This window comes from Toxorhynchites rutilus, chromosome 2, assembly GCF_029784135.1.
Source record: "Toxorhynchites rutilus septentrionalis strain SRP chromosome 2, ASM2978413v1, whole genome shotgun sequence".
Classification (NCBI taxonomy): domain Eukaryota; kingdom Metazoa; phylum Arthropoda; class Insecta; order Diptera; family Culicidae; genus Toxorhynchites; species Toxorhynchites rutilus.
This window is the reverse complement of record NC_073745.1, coordinates 139,571,526-139,598,217: the sequence shown is the minus strand read 5'-3', so window position 1 is coordinate 139,598,217 and position 26,692 is coordinate 139,571,526. Positions and strand designations below refer to the sequence as shown.

The window sequence follows — 26,692 nt, the reverse complement described above, 5'->3', positions numbered from 1 at the left end:
GCACATACGGCAATCGGCGCTCTTTTCCTGAGGCTGTACAGTGTTTGTTGAGAGATTGAAACAGTTTTATTTCGGTTTTTAATACTTGTGTAGCGCTCAAAATCAACCGAAACCATGTCCAAAGAGGAGGAGAATGTGGAGACCGGCGATACGAATGAAAATTCGGTGAGTTTTAGGCAAATTAGTCTGTTTAGGTTTACAATCGCGAAACATCTATCGTGCGAAAAAAGGACGCTTTGCCGTTCTGAGCTCGGAGAAAAAAAGTGACAGCTGATTAAGTCTTACCTTTTTGTTTTTTCTGACTCCAAATTAGAACGAGTCCACTTCGGATACTACTTCATCCCACACGAAGGAACCTGACTACGATGCAACGCTGGAAACAGACCGCAGCAAACGATTTGAGTTTTTGCTTAAGCAGACGGAGATTTTTGCTCACTTCATGCAAGCAGCTCCGACGAAGAATGCAAGCAGTCCCCCGGCAAAGCCCAAAGGAAAGCCGAAAAAGGCGGAGAAAGCACCAGCGGCAGTTGATGATCCTGGAGAGTAGGTTTAGATCAGTAGAAAAAAAACATGAGCGAGATAATAAAAAAAACATGTTTTGATTTCAGTCACCGGCATCGTAAGACCGAACAGGAAGAAGATGAGGAATTGTTGGCGGAAACCAACGTAAAATCGAAAACTGTTTTTCGCTTCGAGTCGTCCCCACCGTACATTCCGGCCAAAACCGGTGAGATGCGTGACTATCAGGTTCGTGGTCTCAACTGGATGATTTCGCTGTACGAGAACGGAATCAACGGGATACTGGCCGACGAAATGGGTCTCGGTAAAACGCTGCAAACCATTTCGCTGTTGGGTTATTTGAAGAACTTTCGGAATAATCCGGGGCCACATATCGTTATTGTGCCGAAGTCGACGCTGCAAAATTGGGTGAATGAATTTGGCCGATGGTGTCCATCGTTGAGGGCCGTTTGTTTGATTGGTGACCAGGAAACGAGAAATGTTTTCATTCGCGATGTGCTTATGCCTGGCGAGTGGGACGTTTGTATCACTTCGTATGAAATGTGTATCCGAGAGAAGGCGGTTTTTAAGAAATTCAACTGGAGATATATGGTCATTGATGAAGCGCATCGTATTAAGAACGAGAAGTCGAAACTGTCGGAAATATTGAGAGAGTTCAAAACGGCCAACCGTCTTCTGCTCACGGGAACACCGCTACAAAATAATTTACACGAACTGTGGGCTCTGTTGAACTTTTTGCTGCCGGATATATTCAACAGTGCGGATGATTTCGACTCGTGGTTCGATGCAAACGAATGCATTGGCGATAATAAGCTGATTGAGCGTTTGCATGCGGTGTTGAAACCTTTTCTGCTGCGTAGATTGAAGTCGGAAGTCGAGAAACGTCTTCTTCCCAAGAAGGAAGTGAAAATCTTTGTGGGCTTGTCGAAAATGCAACGCGAGTGGTATACCAAGATTCTCATGAAGGATATCGACATTGTGAATGGAGCGGGTAAAATGGAGAAGATGCGTCTGCAAAATATCCTGATGCAGCTGCGAAAATGTACCAACCATCCGTATCTGTTCGATGGAGCCGAACCTGGACCTCCCTATACAACCGATTATCATCTTCTGGAAAACAGCGGAAAGATGATCGTTTTGGATAAGCTCCTCCTGAAGCTCCAAGAACAAGGTTCTCGAGTGCTCATTTTCAGTCAAATGACGCGCATGCTGGATATTCTGGAGGATTATTGCCACTGGAGAGGATACCACTATTGTCGTTTGGATGGTCAAACTCCACATGAAGATCGTACCAAAATGATTGACGAATACAATGCGGAGAACAGTTTGAAGTTCATCTTTATGTTGTCCACCCGTGCTGGTGGATTGGGCATCAATTTAGCAACTGCTGACGTTGTTATCATATACGATTCTGACTGGAATCCCCAGATGGATTTACAGGCCATGGACCGTGCCCATCGAATTGGCCAAAAAAAGCAAGTTCGCGTTTTCCGTTTGATCACTGAGAATACGGTTGAGGAGAAGATTGTGGAGCGTGCTGAAATCAAGTTGAAATTGGATAAGCTTGTCATTCAGCAAGGCCGTCTCGTGGACAATAAAACCACCCAACTCAATAAGGACGAAATGTTGAACATTATTCGCTTCGGTGCAAATCATGTTTTCCAGTCGAAGGATTCCGAAATCACCGACGAAGACATCGATAACATTCTGCAGAAGGGCGAAGAAAAAACTCAGGAACAAAATGCTAAGCTGGAAAAACTGGGTGAATCATCGCTTCGTAGTTTCACTTTGGATACTGAGAATTTGGAAAATCGTTCCGTCTATCAGTTCGAAGGTGAAGACTATCGTGAGAAGCAGAAGCTTCACGCTCTGGGCTCCTGGATTGAGCCTCCAAAGCGTGAGCGCAAGGCAAACTATGCGGTGGATGCGTACTTCAAAGAAGCACTTCGAGTGGCCGAACCGAAGGCTCCGAAAGCGCCTCGCCCTCCAAAGCAACCCATCGTGCAGGACTTTCAGTTCTTCCCGCCGAGGCTGTTCGAGCTGCTCGATCAGGAAATCTACCACTATCGGAAAACGGTCAACTATAAGGTACCGAAAAATCCCGACCTCGGCCCGGAGGCGAACAAAGTTCAGCGCGAAGAGCAGCGCAAGATCGATGAGGCTGAACCGCTGACCGAGGAAGAGATGGCTGAAAAAGATTCCCTACTGACGCAGGGTTTTACCAATTGGAACAAACGAGATTTCAATCAGTTTATCAAGGCGAATGAGAAGTACGGTCGAGATGATATCGAGAATATTGCTAAGGAGGTCGAAGGGAAATCATCGGAAGAGGTCATGGAATATAGTGCAGTGTTTTGGGAACGTTGTCACGAGTTACAGGACATTGAACGATTGATGGGTCAAATTGAGCGAGGCGAGGCGAAGATTCAGCGAAGAGTTTCGATTAAAAAGGCACTCGATGGAAAGGTAGGTTTTTTTTTTGTTTGTTTCTGCAATTACTAACTGGATTGTCTTGCGAAGATGGTAGCTTGTGTGCAAATTAAACTCCGTGCGTTATAATATTTTGTCTATGTGACATTGTGCAAAAAAATGAGTTCAACGTTTAATTGACTCGGTGATCCAGATAAGTATAAGTGCATGCTTACATGCTTACATTAGGATTAGGCGATCTTGGATCGATTTTCAGAAGATCGATCATTTCCATTTCGATTTCCGATTTTTTGGATCGATTCATTGTACCCGAAAAAATCGTGAAGATCGATCTTTTTCCTACGATATTAGAGTTTTTTTTCCGGTGTACATCAATTTTTTTTTTCGCTTTCTTTCCGATTTTTTTGATCGTAGAAAAAAATTGAAAATTTGTTTTCAGTCAACATTGATTCACTTGACAAATTTCATGGACATTGCATCTCTTCAAGGTCGTCAAATTAGTGGTCGTTAATTTACGAGAAGCAGTTTTGTAGGTTGAATCATTACAAAGCAAGTGATCACATGTTATATTTACACCATCTCAGTCCATGAAAATTGGGATGGTGACATCGGGTCCAGCTGAAGCATTCTTTTCTAGAACTGGGAGTACTACCAGGACTTCGATTAAATGCCAGACGTATGATACGATTGGATTCAACGGGAATCTTGTCACCGGAGTTCTGGATGAATATCAGTTTTTGAATTTCTAATAATAATTTTCAATTAATTTAAACTCCTTGACGGTTCAAGATAAATGTCCTGGAAAATGCATTTTTCCTTGGCTTTCAAGTTTTTTTTGTGACTTCCATTCTGAGAATCAAACTTAAATTCTATCGATGTTTGAAAAGAAATGAGAAATGTTTATTTCATGTTAAAGAGAAAAGACAATACTAATATAGAACAAGTAAATAAATGGGCAAAGAGATTTTAATCAGTTTATCAAGGCGAATTAGAAGTACGGTCTAGATGATATTGAGAATATTGCTAAGGAGGTCGAAGGGAAATCATCGGAAGAGGTCATGGAATATAGTGCAGTATTTTGGGAATGTTGTCACGAGTTACAGGACATTGAACGACTGATGGGGCAAATTGAGCGAGGCGAAGATCCAGCGAAGAGTTTCGATTAAAAAATCTCGATTCAGCAAAGATCGGTTCTTCGGTACTGATTTTATCAGTCAATCGATCATTGCGCTGTATAGAAAATCGATCCACAAAGATCGATCTTTTTCTAAAGATCGCCAACTCATAGCTTACATGCAAACTTTTCTATTGATACAAAGGAGAACAACAATGGATGATATGTTAAAAAGATCTGTATCTTTTTCCCTTGTAGCGGGTGATTCTAGTTATTCTTGTTAGCTAAGCTGGTTCATTTTCAATCTCGATTTTCGATACAATATATACAACGGTGTCCCAGTCCAGCTACGTTATCACAGCTGGTGGTTGTTTTCAAAGCAATACAAATTTTTGCTGGTAGTTGGCAGATATGTATGCGTAAGCAAAAAGTTACGTTAGAGTCATGATTTTTTTTGGCATTCTTTTCCAACTGGTAACTGAAGCGAAAGTATGGATTTTTGGCAATTTTCATAGTCAATTTTGAAGTTATACATTATCGTTCGTTTCTACGAGTCTTTGAACAAGTCTACAAAGAGTTTGCAAATAGATCTGAATGTCAGATTTTGAGATGAAGAGAAGAAAGGAAGCCTGGACTTTCAAAATGGAGAAGCAAAGCTTTTGAATTTAGGTGCAATACACAATACTTCACATGGTGCAACCAATGATGGATGGATACAAAAAACTCGTCAACATTTTATGACAGACAAATCCTGTAATTTCGTCTGATATGCGAAGGGATGTTACTGGTTTGCGTCATTGATTCCGATAAAAAAATGACTGGGAAACTCTGGCTGGATCCCGATATTCTCATTCTCTTTATCTAAAAGACAAGGAATGTTGGTGAAAAGAAGGTTTTGCAGTATCGTGAAATTGATCAGACAGACCTTCGAAATTTTCTTCGTTTAAGCTAACAAAATGTTCTAAAAACTATAAGTACAGAACTAGTAGAAAATTTGATTGCTGGTAGGCATCTGGATTTTTTTCTGAAAAACTACTGGAAAATCAGGGAATATCAGGGATTTTTTTTTTGGTTTTGAGTCGACACCCTGGTTAAATCACACGTAATTCACACAAGAGGTGGAGGAACAAATATAGCCTGGGGGTTTAGTTGTAGTGTCTGGTTTTCTGACACCACTGCTCGAAGAAGATTGTGACAGGATCATGTAGTTTCAAGATAGAAGTAGTGAGGAGTTGATAGAGAGCGGTCGAATATACGCTGTGTTGTAGTGCGCAGAATAAACGTTATTACTATTTTAAGTTCTCCTGATGTTTCTGTTTACTACAGCAGTGTGTGTCAAGAACAAAGGTACATCACGTGCATTGGCAATAGAGATACGAAAACTTCGGCATATAGCCATCTTGTGTATTGTTCTCGCAAGAACAATAAGAAATCATGAATCAAAAAATTTTCAGGCGATTCCATAAAACCACGCATACTATCGGTCCTTCTCAAAACATCAATACATTCCACTAAAGAGATTTTATTTAAAGTTTGATGTTTGAAATTGTTTTTTTTTGCTGGGAGAGAGCTTGTGTGAATTTGGGAGTATGTTCGGATTTCTTGGTGACTTGTTCCGATCGCTCAGTTAGTTTTTGTGAATTCCATAATTACAGATTGATTGGTTTGTTTTCAAATATAGTCTTTAAATTATAATGTTCCCTCACATCTAGCATTGGAATATGCTGATTAAGAGATACTCAATGGAATGACAGAGATTGTTGTAACGACCATTCGCATAGATAATTTTGTCATATTAACAATTATACCACTATGCACATAAAACAGAACAAAGAAAACACGAAAGTGGACTTTGGATACTTTGCACCAAACAACAGACCTTAGAACAGTGATTGCCTTGAAATTGACACGGGCGAATACCTGCAATGGAGCAGAATCAAATACATATTGAAAAAAATAATTTTAAAAATATTAAATTTATTTTAAAAATATTAAAGTAATTTTTTGAACAAAAATTTAAACAAAATAATTTAATGGACTTAAATTAACATATTTTAAAAAATCTTCGGAAATGCTCTCTGCTCTCATGGATTCGCTTGCATGATCTGCTGCAGTAATTTTGGTATCTCATCTGTGAGAAATGAATAATAATGTTACAAATTTGCAAATCATATTACTCTGGAATAAACACTCACGACATATTTCGTCAGTGATATAGGCAATCCAGTGGGTCAAAACTATGTACAGGATATTCGCCTTGGAAGCTCGTAAATACGCAAAAAATGCAAGAAAAAATAATTATAAAGTTATCAACAAAAAAACAATACAATAAAATAGTATAAAGTATGAATCAAGAACATTATTATCATCAAATGGGTTATTGTAAATATTCCATGAAATATATAACGAAAATGGCATCGCAACATTCAATAACAATGTAAAGTTTAACAATACACAGAAAACGATAACAGAACAAATAATGAAAAACACTACAATGAAAACAAAAACGAAAATAAATCAACTAAAACCATAATGTAGAACTATAAGTAAAAAAACATAATAAAAGCAGAGGTTACAAAAACAAACATCACTACAACGAATCAATCAAAATCAACAAAGGAAAAATCTAAAACCGCAATACAGAAATCTGAATTAAAAAACTGCAACAGAATACAGAAATATATTAAAACTAAACGAACAAAAATAAACGAAACAACTCACAACAATAACCAAAAACCATAACATAATATTGATTCCGCTACCTCGCCTATCATTAATAGTAAGGATTCAATACGACAAGAATTGATAAAACTTACCCCTTTTGTTGCTTTCAGTCGTTGATTTTCCTGCCGCAGTTTGATATTCTCTGCTTGCGCTTTCCGAAGATCTCTCTCAATCTTCATTCTCTGGAACACCGCCATCTCCATCTCCGTTGCATCCAATGGCTCCCAGTCGAATAAATCCTCGTCATCATCAACGAGAATTACTTCACTGGGAACCAGAGGTGGAGGCGTTTCATCTTCAATCATCCTCTCGTTCCACTGCTGCATCTGGTTTGGCTTTGAAATTGGCTGCAAAAAAAGAGTTTTGTTAGTACCATACAACACACTCATTAATGATTTTTGTTACCTTGATGACGGAGCGTTTTCCACTCGATTCTCCATGCTCTCCGGGTTCCCGGTTGGCCCAAGAGCGTTTTGGGACCATTGACCCGGTGGGAATCCTCGACGTGAATGCCGCTCGCTGCATATTGAATGGTGATGGGATTTATACTTGCTTCAATCTTCAAAGTATAAACCTCAGTGAGAAAACGTATTACACAAACAAAAAGCTTGCTTAGATTGAATTAGAAATTAGGAAATGAAATCGGGTCTTCATTGTTTTTTCGTCACCATGACATTGTATCTTATGTCATGTTTAAGATGATTTTGTTTTGATTCTGGTGATGGTATGCAAATTAAGTTATTTAATAACTAGTTTAAAGCTTTTAATATAATTTCTTGCAGGTTTATTGAGCATGGTGGAATTCATCTCCAATGGGAAATTGAAATGAACATAGCAAGAATCTTCATTGAAACTGCCGAACCCAGTGAAACCATATTGATTATGTCGCGCGTGCTCTGGTGTTCAATCCGGAAACCGGATTGCTCTTTCGATAGTGTTCCGATACCAGGGTGTCGACTATCTTGATAAACCTTGAAAATCAGAGAATATCAGACAATTTCGTTACCAATCAGGAAAAAATGAAATTCCACCAATTACAATTTTGATTATTGCAGCAATTAGAAACATAATGATACATAACAATTGTATTTGACTAGTTTGACTCTTTCTATGTTTTTCAGTATATGTTTGATTTTCCCTGTAGGTGAACTTAGTCATTCAGAAGGGTAAACAACGCAAAACTAGACGGGTTTCACATTCGCGCTGTTTTTGTTGCCATTTGGCATCAGTCCTGTAGCTCAGCTACAACCGATTCCCTTCCTTTCTTATTCTTCGAAAACTATCGATAAATTCATGCTTGAAAACCATACTATCAAAGTTTAGATCCTGTGGGGTCTGGAAACAGTTATGTGTCACAACTTCTGAAAAAGTTGTGGTTGTATTGGAAAGAATGGTTCACGACAGCCAGAAAGCTGAAAAAAACTAACTAGAGCGTGATAAAATGAGCTTTAGGCCTTGTTCTCACTGCAGCGGGGCGACAGAGTGGCTTGGGCGGGGCGTGTGACGCTTACGATTAATCGTGTGTGTTCTCACCGATGTGTTCACACCAGGCTGACGTGTCGTGAGCGTGGTTTTGACGTGTCGTGAGCGTGGTTTTGACGTGTAACTGGCGTGCAAACGAAAACACTTCACTCCGGCGATATTGGTACTTCTCCGCTTCTCTCTAGCATATGTTTGTTTGTAGTGGTGACATAATTTAATTTTTTTAATTTTGTACGTTTTTCACCCTCCGAGTTTTTAGCCGAATACGTCCAACGATGTATTGAAAACTAAACCAGTTTTCATTCTTTCATTCGAAAACACACATTGACAATTTTCATAACACGTCGCTGGCACGGTGCAATGTGAGTGAATTAGAATAGCGTGGCGAGAAGTGAACACGCCCCGCTCACACCACGTTGACGTCCCGTTGATTGCCCGAATTCTGAATCTAACCTCGATGAAACTTTGCAAGCGTTGGTTTCGACGAGTCGTTGAACAAGACTATGAAGAGGCTGCAGATGGATCTCAGATGTCAGGTATCGGGATGAAGAAGAGAAGGAGGTGGTTTTCTGTCTCTCGTGTGGAAACTCCAACGTTGAGTTTTCCATTAAAAGCGAATGGTTTTATGAAAACATGTCGAAGGAAATGGTTGTGCTATGTGACTAGTTTATGATGCTATACTTCACTTTGGAAGGATGGCATCAATAAAAATGTTGCGCTAGTTAATTCAACTAGTTCGAAAATCTCATCTTCTTTATCTAGAAGACACGGAAATTCAGAAGGAATATGCGTTGTATGATTTTTTTTTCAGTTTAATTTAAATTTATTTTAATCATTTTGTTTGAAGATTCAGTGAGACATATACAAGTGATTCAATTTACATTTTTCAATCTTTTGCTCCTAATTTAACATCCTTGATGTATTCGCAGTTCTCGTTGTGGCATAAATTCTTTTTCCGATACTTATATATCGTTGGTAATTTTAATTTGATAACCTAACTAAAAATAAATATTCAAAAAATCCTAGTTTACTATCGCTCGAATAAGCGGAAATTCTGAATGAGTGGCACTAATTATAAAATTTTCTTTCGAGGTTACAATGCGCTCTTGGACTGTTTTATATTCAGCAGCTTGGTGTAAATCGCTGATTCTGGTGTCGAATGGGGCATCACATATTGTTCTGAGTATCCGATTTTGGGCCACTTGTAGTTTCTTTATGTGGGTTGTAGCACACGTTCCCCACACCGGCTTAGCATAATTCACAACTGGACCGATTGTCTTGATTGTCTTGATCACAGCTAGTTTATTTCGTCTTGATAGGCGGGATCTTCTGCATATGTGTGGGTACAGGGATTTTAGCAGTCCAATACTCCAGTTGTTTACGGTCGATAGAAACGCCAAGGTAAGTGACCTGATTCTGCCATTCGATTGGACGACCGTTCAATTTGATGACGCAGTCTGGTGGTGGAAGCAGCTTCGGGGATAATCTGTGCCGGAAAAGGATCGCTTGACTTTTTGTCTCGTTAACTTAGATTTTCCAGCTGGTCAAGTATCAGACATACGTCGTAACGCTTCGCTGGAGTTTCGATCGATATTCTTTAGGTTGACGGCCTCTAGCTATTATTGCATTGTCGCTATGATTGCAGCTATTATTGCAGCATACAGCGCCAGATTACACCCAGTAGGAAACTGCCGAACATCTGATGTGTATATCACGTATAATATTGGACCTAATAAACTTTCCTGTGGTACGCCAGCGGAGATTATTTTCAGCTCGGAGAAGGCACCAGAAAGATGTATTCTGAATGTCCTATCTGATAAATAACTTTTTAATATGCTTGTGAGGTATAGTGGAATGTTTGCTTGCATCAACTTGTGGATAAGTCCTTTGTGCCAGACGTTGTCAAAGCTTTCTCAACGTCGAGGAAAGCTATCGCTGTATTTGCGGAGAGTGCATTGTTCCTCTGAATAATGTTCTTTACCCTGACCAGTTGGTGGACGGTATAGTGCCCCTTCCGGAAGCCGAATTGCACTGCAACTATTAATTCACGCTCTTCGATTTGCGTCATTAGACGCTGAAGAAAAAGCCGCTCGAAAACCTTACTAATAGCCGACAGGAGCGTAATAGGTCTGTAATTTCTTGACGAAGTTGGATCCTTTCCTCGTTTCAGGATGGGGATGATTTTCCCTGTCTTCCATCTAACCGGAAAATGGTTGAGTTGGAAGCATCGTGTAAAAATTTGTGCGAGGAAGCGATATACTTTACCAGGGAGTTTTTTCAGGATCAGATTTACAATACCATCATTACCAGGCGCCTTCAAATTTTTACCTCTCTTGACTGCAGTACGCACCTCATCCTCAGTGACTTGGCCTGTGAACCCAGTATCGTATACCTGCTCATTTAGTAGTTCAATAGAGCGTTACACCACATGTTCATGGGGGCTCATTATGCTAGCACCGATGTTGTGCGCCTCGACGATAATGTTGGCGATAGCATTTGACTTATCGGCAGGGGATACTGAGATGTCACCCGAGTTTTCTTTCTTCAGTGGCGGGATCATCGTGGGTCGTTTTTTGAGTATTTTTGCCACCTTCCAAAATGGCCTCGAATGATCTTCCATTTGTTCAATGCTGTTGGCAAAACACTCGTTCCTTATCTCCAGGTGACTTCTTGCTTCTGCCAATGATATCCAGTTCGTTGGTATTGGCTCCTGATGGTATTACGCTGTTGGATTAGCCGACGAGTGGGTAGATCTATTGCAATGAACTGATTTCTGATCGTAACCCAGTGAACAAAGGAATCTTCTGCAGCATGAATGACTTCTTCTATAACGCTGAGATTATTCTCGATGGATGATAAATCTGTAGTATCAGGGAGGCGGGATTCCACAAGGCGACTGAATGCAATCCAGTTCACTCTCGTCTCTTTGCAACCGGTGCTGACGCGGGATGAAGTTGTAGCTGAGATATAACCGGATAATGATCAGAGCTCAGGTCGAGATGGCTAACGGGCTTAAAAGGTTCATGTCCGAGAGGAAAACATCCAGAGTTGATGTTGAACGGTTGGAGAGAGGAACGTTGGATCATCAGGATAGTAGATGTTGCATGTCACTTAGATGGTCTGCAAGAATGTTTCCATTCTTGTTTGACCTATGATTACGCCATAGGATGTGTCGAGCGTTGAGATCGCCAGCTATCGCGAAGCCAGATTGGTTATCAGTGAGTATTTGTGAGTTATTCGCAAACAATGCACACCTAGGAGTTTCGGTAGGAACTGGATTATGAGCAAGAGCCGGAAAATTTTGCTCTGTGAGGGCTGGAGCAGCTGGAGCTTTTGTATTTCTATCCGGCTGGTTCACTGACGTTGCTTTTTGTCGTATTTGTATATATTCGGCTCGTTTCGGGCAGCTACGGTCCGTTGTATGAATTGTTATGAAACGGCTACGGGAAGCAGAAGCGAAATCTCTGGAGGTGAAACGAAGAAAATTTTTGAAAAACGCACAGAAGGTAGCTGATAGATTTTTTTTTTGTTAAAAACAGGAAGTGGGTTATATCTATGGTATAACCGCAAGGGTGACGTAGGACTATCGTTGATTCAGAGATCATTTGTATGAAGTTGAATCTGAATTCATTCTGAATGAATGAATATTTGGAGAACTTCGAAAACGAGAGCGTTATGTTGGAGGCACAAGGTTTTATGCATCCAATATTGGATACGGAAATATCCTACTGATGGGGAAGAATAATCTTCAGAAGCTATCCTGTTGATTGCGATTGATTGAAAAATCACAAAACCTAATGTATTTGGTCACAGTGTTACATGGATAGAAAACATTAAAATAAACTCTTTCATATGAATGTAATTTTAAATTCCCAGAGGAACTGGCAGATTATTTTCAGTAACGATTAGATATTTCCACATTTTCCTCGATACTGGAATCCCACCAGTGGTTAATGCTAACTCGATAACCATCTGTTAATAGCACTTGATTGAAACATATTTGGTCACAGTGTTACATGGATAGAAAACAACCAAATAAACTCTTTCACATGAATGCATTTTTAAATTCCTAGAGGAACTGGCAGATTATTTTCCGGATCTTTCTCGATCCAAACGGAAAGAATTCCGTGCGTGTATGTGTGTGTGTGTAGCGGCTGCTTCGAGATCTTCCCGGGGAACCGTTTGTAGCATCACTCTCCTCCTGATGGATTCCCTTCTGGCCTAAGGTGCACAAACAGGCTCTTGGTGACACCGTTCATCCGCGCTTTCATGATAAATGAAGAGCTTCACCACAACAGCGACAACATGCTCCAATCGCTGTTCAATTATAACTGAGTGGATTTCCGAGCGGCGCTCGCTTATATACCGATTGGTGATTTCAATAGCCTATTTTGAAAGCAAATTTAAGACTATTGAAACAAGTTTTTGGATCAAAAAGTAACAAGTATAGAACGCGTAGACATTTTATCTTTCGAATGAAGGGTTTATCATACCATTTCGTTCAGTTGTTTAGGAGCTATTAACACTCAAAATCTCGGTCTCCGGCGTAACGCTTTCGTTTTCGAAACTTTGATTTTACACCCCGGTATAGAAATGAAAGACGTAGTCCTACGTCAATATAGTTTATTTATTACAAGTATTATTTACATCACAGATTTTAAGATATAATTAATTATTCAAATCCAAATTGAATTCTAATTCGTTAACATCGATTTCGTTGTTGTTATTAATATAATTAGTGTATTCAATGAAAAGCTTCAATATTTTAATTCTTTGTTCTGGTGCTATGTTATCTAGCGTCGGTCGTAAAAGTTCCTCAAACGTTAGTTTTCGCCAACCGTTGAGTGCGGTTGTAATTTTTGGTGGATGTGACTCCACGCTGCCATCACTCTAGTACACTCAGATAACTTATGTTTAAGCGTCTCGATTTGCGTCAGACAGTGCTGACAATGTTGGTCGTTAGCTCTTTCGATGATGATCAATAATCTACGATGTTCTGTTTTTTGGTTCACTAGAAGGTAAAGGTGACTACACTGATTCGACGACATTTTTTTTTATTGAAATGTTTCCCCAAATCTGTTTCCAGTTCAGGGCCGGTTGGTTGCGTTCAACTCTCGGTTGCTCAATTTGATTAAGATAAAACCAGTGTATTTGGTCGCTCGTCGGATTTTGTCTTACGTGGTGCGGCAGCAAAGAAATTTGTTGACACAACATTTTCAAACACGGACGTTCAACAGGAGGAGGGTAACTCTGAAATACGCAAGACTGGTAAAATGGCATAGAATTTATCTCTTTCAGGCGACGGTTAATCAGAAGCGCTTTACATTTTATAGCTGGTAACTGCAGTCCGCCTTGCTCTTTCTTTCGCGCTAGCTGTTGCATTGGCACACGTGCTGGTAGGAATCTTCCCATCATCGCAGTCAATTTAGCAATGTGTTTTTTTTTGGGTGGTATTATCGATGTGACATACCACACTTTCGATGTGATGAACGTATTCAGAAATACTACCTTCTGCTCCAAATTTAGAGATAGCATACTATGTAACCACATAATTTGGGCGATTCTGGACAGTAATTTGTCCCAGTTGTACTTTGCCATCAGTGGCACTGAATTGGAAAGATTGTAAAATATAGCATTTCGTTAAAACCGTAACAGTTTCATGAAATTGATCCGAATCAAAATGAACATGACTCATTCTGTACAAGTGTTTAAGACTTTTTCAAGATAACTTTGAACTTTTTTATTCTAGTGTAGAGACACGATTTTCGGGCGTTTGTTCGAGCTACGTCAAAAGTAAACGAAGTATATTTTCAATTTCCATTATATCATTATTTGTACATCTATCTTTTCAAAATAAAAAAAAACGAACGGAGTAAAAATAACTAAAATTTAGAACAGTTACAAGCTGGTGAAGTGAGGGAGTTAAAAAAAAAAGTTGTGCCATGACATACACGATTCTAGCCTTTCTGGTTATCTGAAACAAAAAAAAATCGAACAGATTCTGAATCAGTAAAGATGCCGCTATCGCATGAACCTCGGACAAGTCAAAAACATCTTTTTTGACAAAATGGCGGCCGTTTGAAAAACAACATGATTTTTCTTATGTTCACCGATTTTTGAAAAATAGTAAAATTTAAAAAATATTATTTTTCAGAGGTTCATGTGATAGAGAGATGCATGCAGATTGTATTCATATAAATTCGACATAAATCGGTTCAGCAGAACTTGAGATATGTACGCCTGTTTGAAAAAACTAGTTTCGAAAAAACGCGTTTAAAATTCATTGTTATGGCCGTGTACCAGATTGGATACCGCTTCACTAAAATGGCTAAACTTGGTAAATAATAGGATTATCGATAAGTCCTTTCTAGAGTATATTCCCGAATGTCTAAACTACAGAAATCAAAAGGAAACAATTTTTGGTTTCTTTCAAATTTCAAGACTAGAATACTGCCTTAATAAATCCATTTTTCAAAATCTTTGACTCAGTCGTCGTCTAGGTCAAATAAAAATCACAAACAATCCATTTATTGGAGGTTATCGATAGACGTCATAAATGTCATTGTTTAAGCTAACTAAATGTTTTAGAAACTACAACTAAAGTACTAGTGGAGAATTCCAGAACTAATCTACATCTGGATTTTTTTCTGGCAAACCACGTCTGACATGTTCGCTCAATGGGAGCATGATCACCATGAACTTCAACCAAAATGCGATGACTTTCCACAGCTTTTTTTCTTCATATTGAAGTAATGAAGTAACACTCCCCCCAAAAACACTCGTTGGTGCGAAATTCGACATGTTTGAAGAGGCAAAAAACTATGGTGTTTACGCTTCAACTTTTTGACATATACTGAAAAAGACGCCCAATGACAGTAGTTTTCCAACGAATGTCTGGAAATTTGATTCACTGAAATAATAATCAAGTTATGCCATCTGTTGTAAAACTGAAGAAACTTACAGGTACACCTAATAATAACCGACATTTTTTCAGAAGACGCTTTGTATGACGCCCGCTTAATATGACGCGTTTGTCAATTCCTTTCGATGTCATTATAAACGGATTCCACTGTAAATGGCTGTCTCCACCCTCTGCGATTTTTTTTAAATTTTAAACATACTAGAATCTAGAACTTATTCAAATTATAAATTTAAATTTTATTTTTGAGTTATATGATCAATTCTAATGATCTTTTTTTATATATGTGCGCGTCATTGATTGTCGATATTGACCTTTTGAAAAAATCAATTTGTATGCGATATTTGACAATGTTTTTGGAAAATCAAGGAGTTCTATAGGAAAAATATACGTTGTTGAGGAATTTACTCAAAATTGAATTTAATATCAAAAGTTTTAATGTCTCAAAACGACGATTTTTGTTGTTGTTATAGGTAATAGGGGAATGGGGGTATGCCCGACCCCCTAAGGAAAAGTATTGTTTTGTGAGATCTGCGGGTACATATTTATATGTTTTCTCCACAGAATCATTGTCTAGTTTATTTGCCATGAGATATAGGGAATATCAGTAAATTTAAACGGTAATTTTCTCAAGTAATAGTCAATTTAAAAAACTGCCATAAAAATGAAGCTCATCAACCAGTGCGGGTGAAACCGGCACCCCATGGGGGTAACACCGGTACCCTATGGGGTAAGACCGTCATCTCAATTTCTCAATATATATACTTGGCAACAGATGAACCAGTTTGAATGTGACAGTCAGCAAATAGAAGGTATTCTAATTCTAAATGTCGCTGTCGAGTATAGTTCGAATCGCTCAACCGATTCCGGAGATATGGTCGGAACAAGTTCCGATGAACATGGAATATGGAGAAGAAATCCCAAACCACACCACAATTCAATTACAAGTTTAATGGAATCTAGGACCACATTGAACACTTATCGATGGTCAGTTTTTCTTCTTACTTGAATCAATATCCGTCATACGACGCTTTTAATCACACTAGGATTCGACTTGAAATCACAGAGAAGAATGAGTTCATGACTGTAGGTAATTTTTTCAGGTTTTTGTGATTATGATGGCAATAACAATGATTAAATTATGTTTAGTTGTCATTAGTTTATTATTTTTTTTGTTTTCGTAGCCATTATTTTTCGTTCAATGATGAAGTTCATTTAATTTTATCGAACAGCTTAAATCCAACATTAAATTTACATCAGTAGTTCAAAAGTCGTGGAAGCACGTTTGATAGAAACTCCACTAACAATAGCCTCTTTGGCAAGGGTGAGGTTCTCCTGGGACCAACTCCCTCGATTCGTTTTCCTTTGGTAGCTGCGAGGCATCTGAAATTGATGGAAAATATGTCTTAGAAACCTTCAACTAAACGCAAACCATGCCGGGATCCCCCACTCAAAGGGTGACGGACTTATCCCGACAGCACACATTTTTCAAGAGAACTATTTCTATTAACTTATTGCTTTAACTTACCTCAACTCGAATCCCAGTGATTGCTAACAATCCAGGGGACAAACTGTAGAGCAACGGAAAAGAATTTGAAACCGCGTTCAACAATAAAAGCTTAAACTTCACTGACGGAAAATTACATCCGGCTACATATCATCGGCACGCGCGTTTGTTTTGATTTATATTCGGACAGTTGACGGATCACGATGGGTTCGATGTGATTGAAAATGTCTAAAATAATAAATACTAACATGTAGAGTATTCAAAAACGTAGTTAATCAGAGTTTTCTAGTAAAACTCAGGGGGTGACGGTCTTATCCTCAGTGGCGGGCTTACCCTCCCTTCCCCTACTGGCTCAATTTTCGAAAGTAAGTGTCCAGTAATGGCTAATAGTGAAAAAGGTAAATATAATTGTGTTAAAATTGATGAAATTTTAATATTGTTAAATACAGCGCGGACTCGATTATATACAGTCTCCGATTTCTTTACGCTGTATATAATCGAATCCTGTGTATACAGGTAAACTTCGATATAACGTACATTTCACTTTCAAAATTGTACGTTGTATCGAATTGTACGTTACATCGAAGCATAATATTCCCTTCGTACTGTTGATTAAAGCTTGATTCATTTAGAATCCGCAATCACAAAACCAGCTGTATTTCGGGATTGATCGAAGGTAGAAAACTTGTTTTAGCATCACAATACAGGTAATTCATTGTTCTATCAGAAAAAAAATTGAAAAAAAAATTCCTTTACACTTTGGAAATGTGTACGTTATATCGAGGTAAAATGTACGTTATATCGAGTGACGTTATATCGAGGGTACGTTATATCGAAGTTTCCCTGTAATGGAGTCAAAAAACAAATTTTTATTTGTTTTTTTATGCATATATTTTTCGTTTATAGAAGAAATAGAAGAATTTAATTTTTGATTCATCCCCTTAAAGTCAGAAAACACCCTTCTCACATGAACAAAGCATTTTTTCCAGAATCTCTCAGGAGATGTGATAGATGATCATATTTGATGGAAAAAACCCTTCTACGCATATGCTCGAATTTCAACAATGACAGGGTTATAAATTTTTTTTTGTTTCTGACTCTGTTGCCTCAAACTGGCTCTACACTGAAAAGTACGCTACGTAAGCCAATTCTGTTGCCTTCATTTAAAAAGTGAGACAATTTAGTAAGGATATAGTAGTGGAACATCTAAATTATTGTATTTAAATAACATTTTGGAAGTAAAAATTTTAAAAGTTAATGTGAATTCCAAATCCGTTTTCGATTCAAATAAAATGTTGGTAGTAATGTTTAAAAGCGGTAATTTTGATGTGAGCGATGTGAAAAATCACCAAAAGTGTTTGAAGACGCTGAATTGCACACTTTATTAGACGAAGACGATGGTCAAACTCAATACCAGTTTGCAGAACAATTGAGTATTGAGCCAATCAACCGTTTGTCGTTTGAAAGCCATGGCAAAGATCCTGGAGGTTGCAAGATGATTTGATCGACAGACAGTAAGAAAATTTAAAAAAAATTACGAAAATTTTCTTTCCAAATACAAAGACACACGAGGGTAACGTCCAAATTGAACCTCTATTGAGCTTGAGATTTTCCTAATGATCTTAGCAACTTCTTCACTGGAGTGGGTGGGTGGAGCTGACAGTACGAACTTTTTCTTTCATACGTTAATTAAGTTCAAAATTAGTGGGTTTGGTTATTTTTTTCCCAGAAAATCTGATTGTCCTGATTAACATAATAAATACTTGGGGATTATTTTATTACCCCTTTTTTAACGGCAAACTGCTATATCTTTTACTTCCGCTGCAATTTCATAATTTCATTCAAAGCATGTATTAAAAGCTGTTTTTTTAGTTTCATGATATGTTTAGAGCAATAGTGGCCAAGTATAGGCATGATGCGGGCTGAATCAGAATTTTCAACATAGCCGCGGGCCGCAGTCGTTTTTCCGCTAATGTTCATAACAAAATGTGTAATATATAGATTGAACTGATACTTTCTATGACTCTCTACATAGTGACTTTCAACACATTTTGGCTGGTTCGTCACTTTTACTTCCATTTTTGGAAGAATGTCGGGAGTGAGAATTGAACTCGTGATCTCTGCGTGAGAGGTATAGAGTATAGGTATAGACTGCGCCTCCACGCTTTCTATGACTCACTACATCATTTCAATTAGAAAACATTCAAAAAAATCCTGAATTACGAACAAACTTCAATACATACTATTCGAAGCAATTTTCCAAATGATCATAATCATAATGGAAAACATTTGCTCACAAATATATTTGAAACCAAACAATGAGCGAAAATAAAGCTTCCTATTCGTTTTTCGAACAACATGAGTTACGAAGGTTTTGATTTGATTGAGTTACGTAAGATATTGGTTCACAACATACTAATTTACGTCTATTTTTCAGGTCCAAGTTAAATCATTCAGTTGGCTTGTGGTGTCATCAGTAAAGCTAGACTTCTCGTTTTTGGAATTCTCATCTGGTTTTCTTTACTTTCCATGCATTTCGCAATTTCTCTCCGTCTAAAGCTCTTTGCAATACTTTCCCTCTACTATGCCGTCATACGTCAGTAAAATATACCATACTGTGCATTCAAATCTTCAAGAAAAGCTTAGAAACCATGAGGGTTCAGTGCGTGTGATCTGATGTAATTGACGATTTTCATGAAACCCTTCATGACATCCTTCAATTCTACATTTTTGGCGCAGATATTCTCCTGATGTTGTATGATCCAATGATAAAACATGATTTGCTTCGACCCTTCTAGTTGTTTTCGAAGATTAGCAATAGCACCTTTGTTCTTTCCTAAGGTAGAAAGTTAATATCAACTTACCACCCATAGTAAGAGCTCCGTCAACAACTGCACCGGACATGTTATTCAACGAACGCAGAACATCGATGATATCGATGCCATTTATCGTTCCTTTCATAGGAAAAAGGCAAGTCAATTCCTCAGTTACTTCAAAATCCTTGGATATACCTCGAGAAAATATAGCTAATTATAACTGTAGATATTTTCACTCTCATCTATCGCCACCGAATAGAATACAAAGGCAGCTGCTAATTTTGTTCAACATTTTAAACCTCAAAACAAATTTTCTGCTACGTCCTCAGCCCACCTCGTGATGGTTTTCCGAGATAAGCTAACTTGTGTAGAAATACAATTTCTTCAGGGCATATCGTTTGAGACACAGTCTTCTTCACAACTCCATCAATCCTTCACAAACTCAAATTTTGAAAACGTCTTTGATTGAGCAGCTTTTTTTCTACAATGGAGCTTGCCATGCACAATACGTTTTCTTGTTCCGGTTTTACAATAAAAAGTTTTACTGACTACTTAATTTTCATCTTAAATCAGTAAATTTATATATATATATATATATTTGATATTTGTTTATCATTGCATGAATCGGCTGATATCGACAATGTCAATGCGAAAGTGATACAAGAATTGAATTCATGTTGTTCGCTACGGAACGGGTGATATCCGATCGCGGCTCCTTGCACGCGATGGTACGGTGAAGAAATCCCGTCGGTGGGTCAGCGACACAGGCTGAAACAAATACTGGATGTTGCTGGGAATTTCCTCAGGTGGGGGCAGTAGAACTACTGCAACGGTAACCAGTGGACTGTAGAAAACTTTACTATTTACTCTTTAGTCTTAAAAAAGACTTTTGTGGCGAGAAAGGCCTGGCAAGCTACACAATAGAAACACGTGTGTGACAATTCAACTATTATATATATTTCGATGTTCACTTTACAGAGTTTGGATGTGGAATGAATTGTTCTCGATTGCGCTCCTCTATTTATACCAATTTGTGTTGGGGGGATTTATTTCGTCGATGATCGGATGTGATGTCTGTGTTGGGGAGATGGATCGGCTGGCTGTTGGTTGGTTCATTCCATCTATATTGCGTTGTACGCAACACATGTTATTGTACACGAATTGCTGGGTTTGATATCTTGTGAGACCGCACTAAACCTGGTGGTGGCAAAGTGGAAAGAGAATGTCGAGGCTAAATAAACTATTTTTGTGGTGTTCTTGGATTTAAAACAATTTCTAGGGCCTTATTGTTGCAAACGTTGAAGTGCATTGGAATTGAAGGGAGACCATACAAATGGTTTTGTAGCTACTTGTGGGATAAAACTCATCCGAACAATTTTATTTCTGTTCCCATCGGTAACACACTTGGTGTACCATAGGGAAGTATGTTAAGGCCCATTTTATTCATATTATACAATAATTCTATGCGGTGGGTTTTACGTTTTTGTGATGTCAACTTGTTCGCAGATTACATTGTTCTGTTCATCGCAGCTAAGGAGTTAAATGAAATCGCGGAGCACTCAAACGAAGATCTTCATTCTCTCGCTCGGTGGTTGAAATTCAAACAATTGAAGTTAAATGTTAGTAATACTAAATACATGCTCATTTCTTCAGCAAACTCCAATCGATGGTAACATTACTGAACGTGTTAAAGAAATCAAATATCAGGGAGTCATTCGGCCTTATTCTGCGTGGCGTGTGAGGTGAGATGACAATTGTCACTTATGTCACGCGATTCCACCAGGCGTATGCCGTGAGAAATCTCACTTGAATGAACTCTCACTTTATTCCCGCTCTCAAATATACGTGACGATTGTCACATGAACTGGGATTTCTAGGTGACAATCGTCGACATGTCTTGAGGTGTCGACAGTGCATGAAAACAAATGAAAAAAGGAAGAGGAATAATAAGTGTTTTTTTGGGTCGTATAGAATCGATAGTAATGGTATTATATGTATCAATAAATTCAATTTATCTTCAATTTTCACAGTACGAAAGACAAATTGCAAGTAGTTTGTTTTTTTTGTGAAAGCGGTAGTGAGTCTGTTATTCCTCAATTGGACGAATAAGCACACCGAAATTATTTTCATTTCATGAAATCTATTTATTTTCTCTAAAATATATCTATCATATGGGTCTTGTGTTTCATCTATCTATCCGCGAGTCATCGTCACCGAACTGCATATCCATTTCAGAAGCCGTGGTATATGCCCGAGCCGGAGCCAGAGCAACAATTTAACACTGAGAGTGCAGAGAGCAGCAGCAACTACGACCAAAACAAACAAAAATGCTAAACTTTACAGGATGCAATCAACTGTTTCACCAAATCTAAATCAAATACCTGCAAATTCGGCAGAATGTCCTGATACACTAACAACAGGCCAGGTTAAATCAGATCTATAGATACGGTACTGACTGCAGCAAAACAAATATCTGACCTCTCTGAGCGAAACAAATAAAATTCTGGGATGCCAGATGTTTTTTCTCAAATATATGCGATAAAAATCTGAAATATTTGTAAATATGTGCTAATGTCTGACATACTGACCAGCTTCGTTTATCAATATGGAATCAATAATGTTTTGTCACTATTTTAAATAGCCTGCAGCAGGAATAAAAGGTTATGATAAAAGTTAAATGTCTACAAATTCGTGAACACATGTGCGAATGTGGCATCTCTGATCAGATTTGGCAACCAGCAGAATGAACGCCTTGTCACTTGCTGTTCATCCTCTCACATACATCAAATGAACCTCTCACGGCATCCAAAACGACTGTAGGAATAGAGTGAGGAGAGTTGCGTGATGGTGATGTGACAATTGTCATCTCACCTCACACGCCGCGTAGAATCAGGCCGATTGATGAGAGAATATAGTGTGAACATATTGATAGTGTCATCAAAAAGGCGTCATGTGCCGTTTGAAGAACGAGTTAAGTGCGCTACACATACAGCGTCAGCGTCACCGTCCCTTCAACTATTTTCTTGGACTTATTTTGCCGACGTCAAAGTTGCCGGTGATTGTGTATGTGAATGCTACCATGCGATTTCCATGGGAGAATATTTGACATTTCATTCCTTTACGTTGACTTCACGGTGACGGGACGGTGTATGTGTAGCGCACTTTAAACGCAACTGGTAAAGTCAAACTGTAAAAATTACTTGGCTCACCACATATACGGCCTGATTCTACGCGGCGTGTGAGGTGAGATGACAATTGTCACATCACCATCACGCAACTCTCCTCACTCTATTCCTACAGTCGTTTCGGATGCCGTGAGAGGTTCATTTGATGTATGTGAGAGGATGAACAGCAAGTGACAAGGCGTTCATTCTGCTGGTTGCCAAATCTGATCAAAGATGCCACATTCGCACATGTGTTCACGAATTTGCAGACATTTAACTTTTATCACAACCTTTTATTCCTGCTGCAGGCTATTTAAAATAGTGACAAAACATTATTGATTCCATATGATAAACGAAGCTGGTCAGTATGTCAGACATTAGCACATATTTACAAATATTTCAAATTTTTATCGCATATATTTGAGAAAAAACATCTGGCATCCCAGAATTTTATTTGTTTCGCTCAGAGAGGTCAGATATTTGTTTTGCTGCAGTCAGTACCGTATCTATAGATCTGATTTAACCTGGCCTGTTGTTAGTGTATCAGGACATTCTGCCGAATTTGCAGGTATTTGATTTAGATTTGGTGAAACAGTTGATTGCATCCTGTAAAGTTTAGCATTTTTGTTTGTTTTGGTCGTAGTTGCTGCTGCTCTCTGCACTCTCAGTGTTAAATTGTTGCTCTGGCTCCGGCTCGGGCATATACCACGGCTTCTGAAATGGATATGCAGTTCGGTGACGATGACTCGCGGATAGATAGATGAAACACAAGATCCATGTGATAGATACATTTTAGAGAAAATAAATAGATTTCATGAAATGAAAATAATTTCGGTGTGCTTATTCGTCCAATTGAGGAATAACAGACTCACTACCGCTTTCACAACAAAAAAAAACAAACTACTTGCAATTTGTCTCTCGTACTGTGAAAATTGAAGATAAATTGAATTTATTGATACATATAATACCATTACTATCGATTCTATACGACCCAAAAAAACACTTATTATTCCTCTTCCTTTTTTCATTTGTTTTCATGCACTGTCGACACCTCAAGACATGTCGACGATTGTCACCTAGAAATCCCAGTTCATGTGACAATCGTCACGTATATTTGAGAGCGGGAATAAAGTGAGAGTTCATTCAAGTGAGATTTCTCACGGCATACGCCTGGTGGAATCGCGTGACATAAGTGACAATTGTCATCTCACCTCACACGCCACGCAGAATAAGGCCGATAGACGTCTGTTCATCCATCTTGTTCCTTGCTAATAATACACAACTATTGAGATTGCCTATTGTTTCCTATCGTCTATCGTTCAATATTCTTATGATAGTCGATGTATGTCTGCAACAAAACCATGTGCATTTTGAAATTTTAAAAATTATAATTATAAATCGTTCTGTTCAAACCATCATCCTTTTTTGTTCGATAATTAGCATCCAATTTTTATATTTCTTCCTCAGATGGCTCGTTATCGGGCCCCGTTCCATCAGCTGCGCATTTCCTACGGTAACAACAAAGGCAAAAACTACACTGAAGAGGAGGACCGTTTTCTGGTGTGTATGTTACACAAGCTGGGCTTCGACAAGGAGAATGTGTACGAAGAGCTTCGTGCGGCGGTACGTTCGGATCCGCATTTTCGCTTCGATTGGTTCCTCAAGTCTCGGACGGCTCTCGAGTTGCAACGCCGTTGCAACACCCTGATTACGCTTATTGAGCGTGAGAATCAGGAATTGGAGGAAAAAGAACGACTGGAGAAGAAGAAAAAGACCGGCGCATCTGGAGGAACACAGAAAGCCGCCACCGGTAAACGAAAGGCAGAGACGGCAACGACGCCTAGTGATAAGAATACGAAGAAGAAAAAGAAAACATAGGCGTCATAAGTTATCTTTTCTTTTCACGACTGGACTATAAAGTCAAGAAATCATCCATAGTTTTTAGGGATAATAGCTCGGATAGTGTTTTTAACATTCAGTTATGCTAAGAACTCTTTTATAACTCAAACAATGGTTCTCATACGGAAGAAATATTTGCACAGAAATTAGTTTGTGGCTTACAATAGCGATTAATTTATTTCGAGTATTATTGTGTACGCTAGTTTAGCAAGTTGACACTGGTGAAGTATATGTACAATTAACAACATGTGTATTGATATTGACATACATGACTATAATACTGCATATTCTATGATATAATTGAGGCAGATTTGTGTCTAGTTAACCATAAACTTGAGAGTGTAATCAATGAGCATCATGAAACAGGAGCTGACATGCAATGATATAAATGCGATCCTCATGGTCATATTCTTTTGTGAAATCCTTGTTTTTTGTTGAACAGATTTTTTTTTATTTCATTAAGACCTTGACTCGCTTCCGGAAACGAAATTGTCGCCCGATAAATTCAAGATGCCAAAATCAAATCGTCCTTTTGATCTCCCGGGGCAACCCTTTATAAGGCCGTTGAAACTATGCAAGGAATCGACTCACACTTCAGTAAAACAAATTACTTACGTGAAGAAGAACACATATTTACATTAAATGAAAACTATTCAAACAGTTGAAGAAATTGTGACAATATAGTTCCCACTGCCCGTTAACTGCCCTCAGAATGGATTTAGATTCAACTTCAAACAAATGATTTCTAAATCAACGATAGTCCTACGTCACCCTTGCGGTTATACCATAGATATAACCCACTTCCTGTTTTTTTAGAGTCTTCCCGACTTGGCGAAGCAGCGTTTGCAAAAATTGTTTCTGGAGCTGAATATTGTCCCGCAAGACTGGAGACAAGTGAGAATGATAACCATACGAAAACCCAACAAGTCGGCTTGCAATCACAATTCGTATATACCGAATGCAATGTTATCTTGTATTCGTAGATTGTTAGAGAAAATGAGTAAAGAAAATTTCGAGAAAATGGTAGAGAAAATTTGATTAAGTGGGTATGAACGATCAATTTTCTGTCAAATACGTAGTTTGGCTTCCGCCGAGGTAAATGGCGCTATCTTCTGAAATCCAAATTGCATTTGCTCGCAAAGAACAAATGGCTTCTGTTTTTCTTGATATCAAAGGGGCATTTGATTCAGTTTAAATTTAAATACTTTCGGAGAAGCTTCATAATCGTGGGCTTAAGCCAATCCTGAATAATTTTCTCCCATGGCAGCTAGAAATCTTCTCGATACACGGCCTTATTCTGCGTGGCGTGTGAGGTGAGATGACAATTGTCACTTATGTCACGCGATTCCACCAGGCGTATGCCGTGAGAAATCTCACTTGAATGAACTCTCACTTTATTCCCGCTCTCAAATATACGTGACGATTGTCACATGAACTGAGATTTCTAGGTGACAATCGTCGACATGTCTTGAGGTGTCGACAGTGCATGAAAACAAATGAAAAAAGGAAGAGGAATAATAAGTGTTTTTTTGGGTCGTATAGAATCGATAGTAATGGTATTATATGTATCAATAAATTCAATTTATCTTCAATTTTCACAGTACGAAAGACAAATTGCAAGTAGTTTGTTTTTTTTGTGAAAGCGGTAGTGAGTCTGTTATTCCTCAATTGGACGAATAAGCACACCGAAATTATTTTCATTTCATGAAATCTATTTATTTTCTCTAAAATATATCTATCATATGGGTCTTGTGTTTCATCTATCTATCCGCGAGTCATCGTCACCGAACTGCATATCCATTTCAGAAGCCGTGGTATATGCCCGAGCCGGAGCCAGAGCAACAATTTAACACTGAGAGTGCAGAGAGCAGCAGCAACTACGACCAAAACAAACAAAAATGCTAAACTTTACAGGATGCAATCAACTGTTTCACCAAATCTAAATCAAATACCTGCAAATTCGGCAGAATGTCCTGATACACTAACAACAGGCCAGGTTAAATCAGATCTATAGATACGGTACTGACTGCAGCAAAACAAATATCTGACCTCTCTGAGCGAAACAAATAAAATTCTGGGATGCTAGATGTTTTTTCTCAAATATATGCGATAAAAATC

General features: G+C 38.5%; 1 protein-coding gene across 1 annotated transcript; it reads left to right on the top strand.

Annotated features, from left to right (window-relative positions):
• Positions 1 to 24,968, top strand: LOC129764944 (chromatin-remodeling complex ATPase chain Iswi). Its single transcript, XM_055764617.1, has 4 exons — positions 1 to 165; positions 314 to 543; positions 609 to 2,985; positions 24,143 to 24,968. The coding sequence occupies exons 1-4, from the start codon at positions 115 to 117 to the stop codon at positions 24,551 to 24,553; spliced, it is 3,069 nt and encodes a 1,022-aa protein (XP_055620592.1). The 5' UTR covers positions 1 to 114; the 3' UTR covers positions 24,554 to 24,968.
• Positions 24,969 to 26,692: the final 1,724 nt, after the last annotated feature.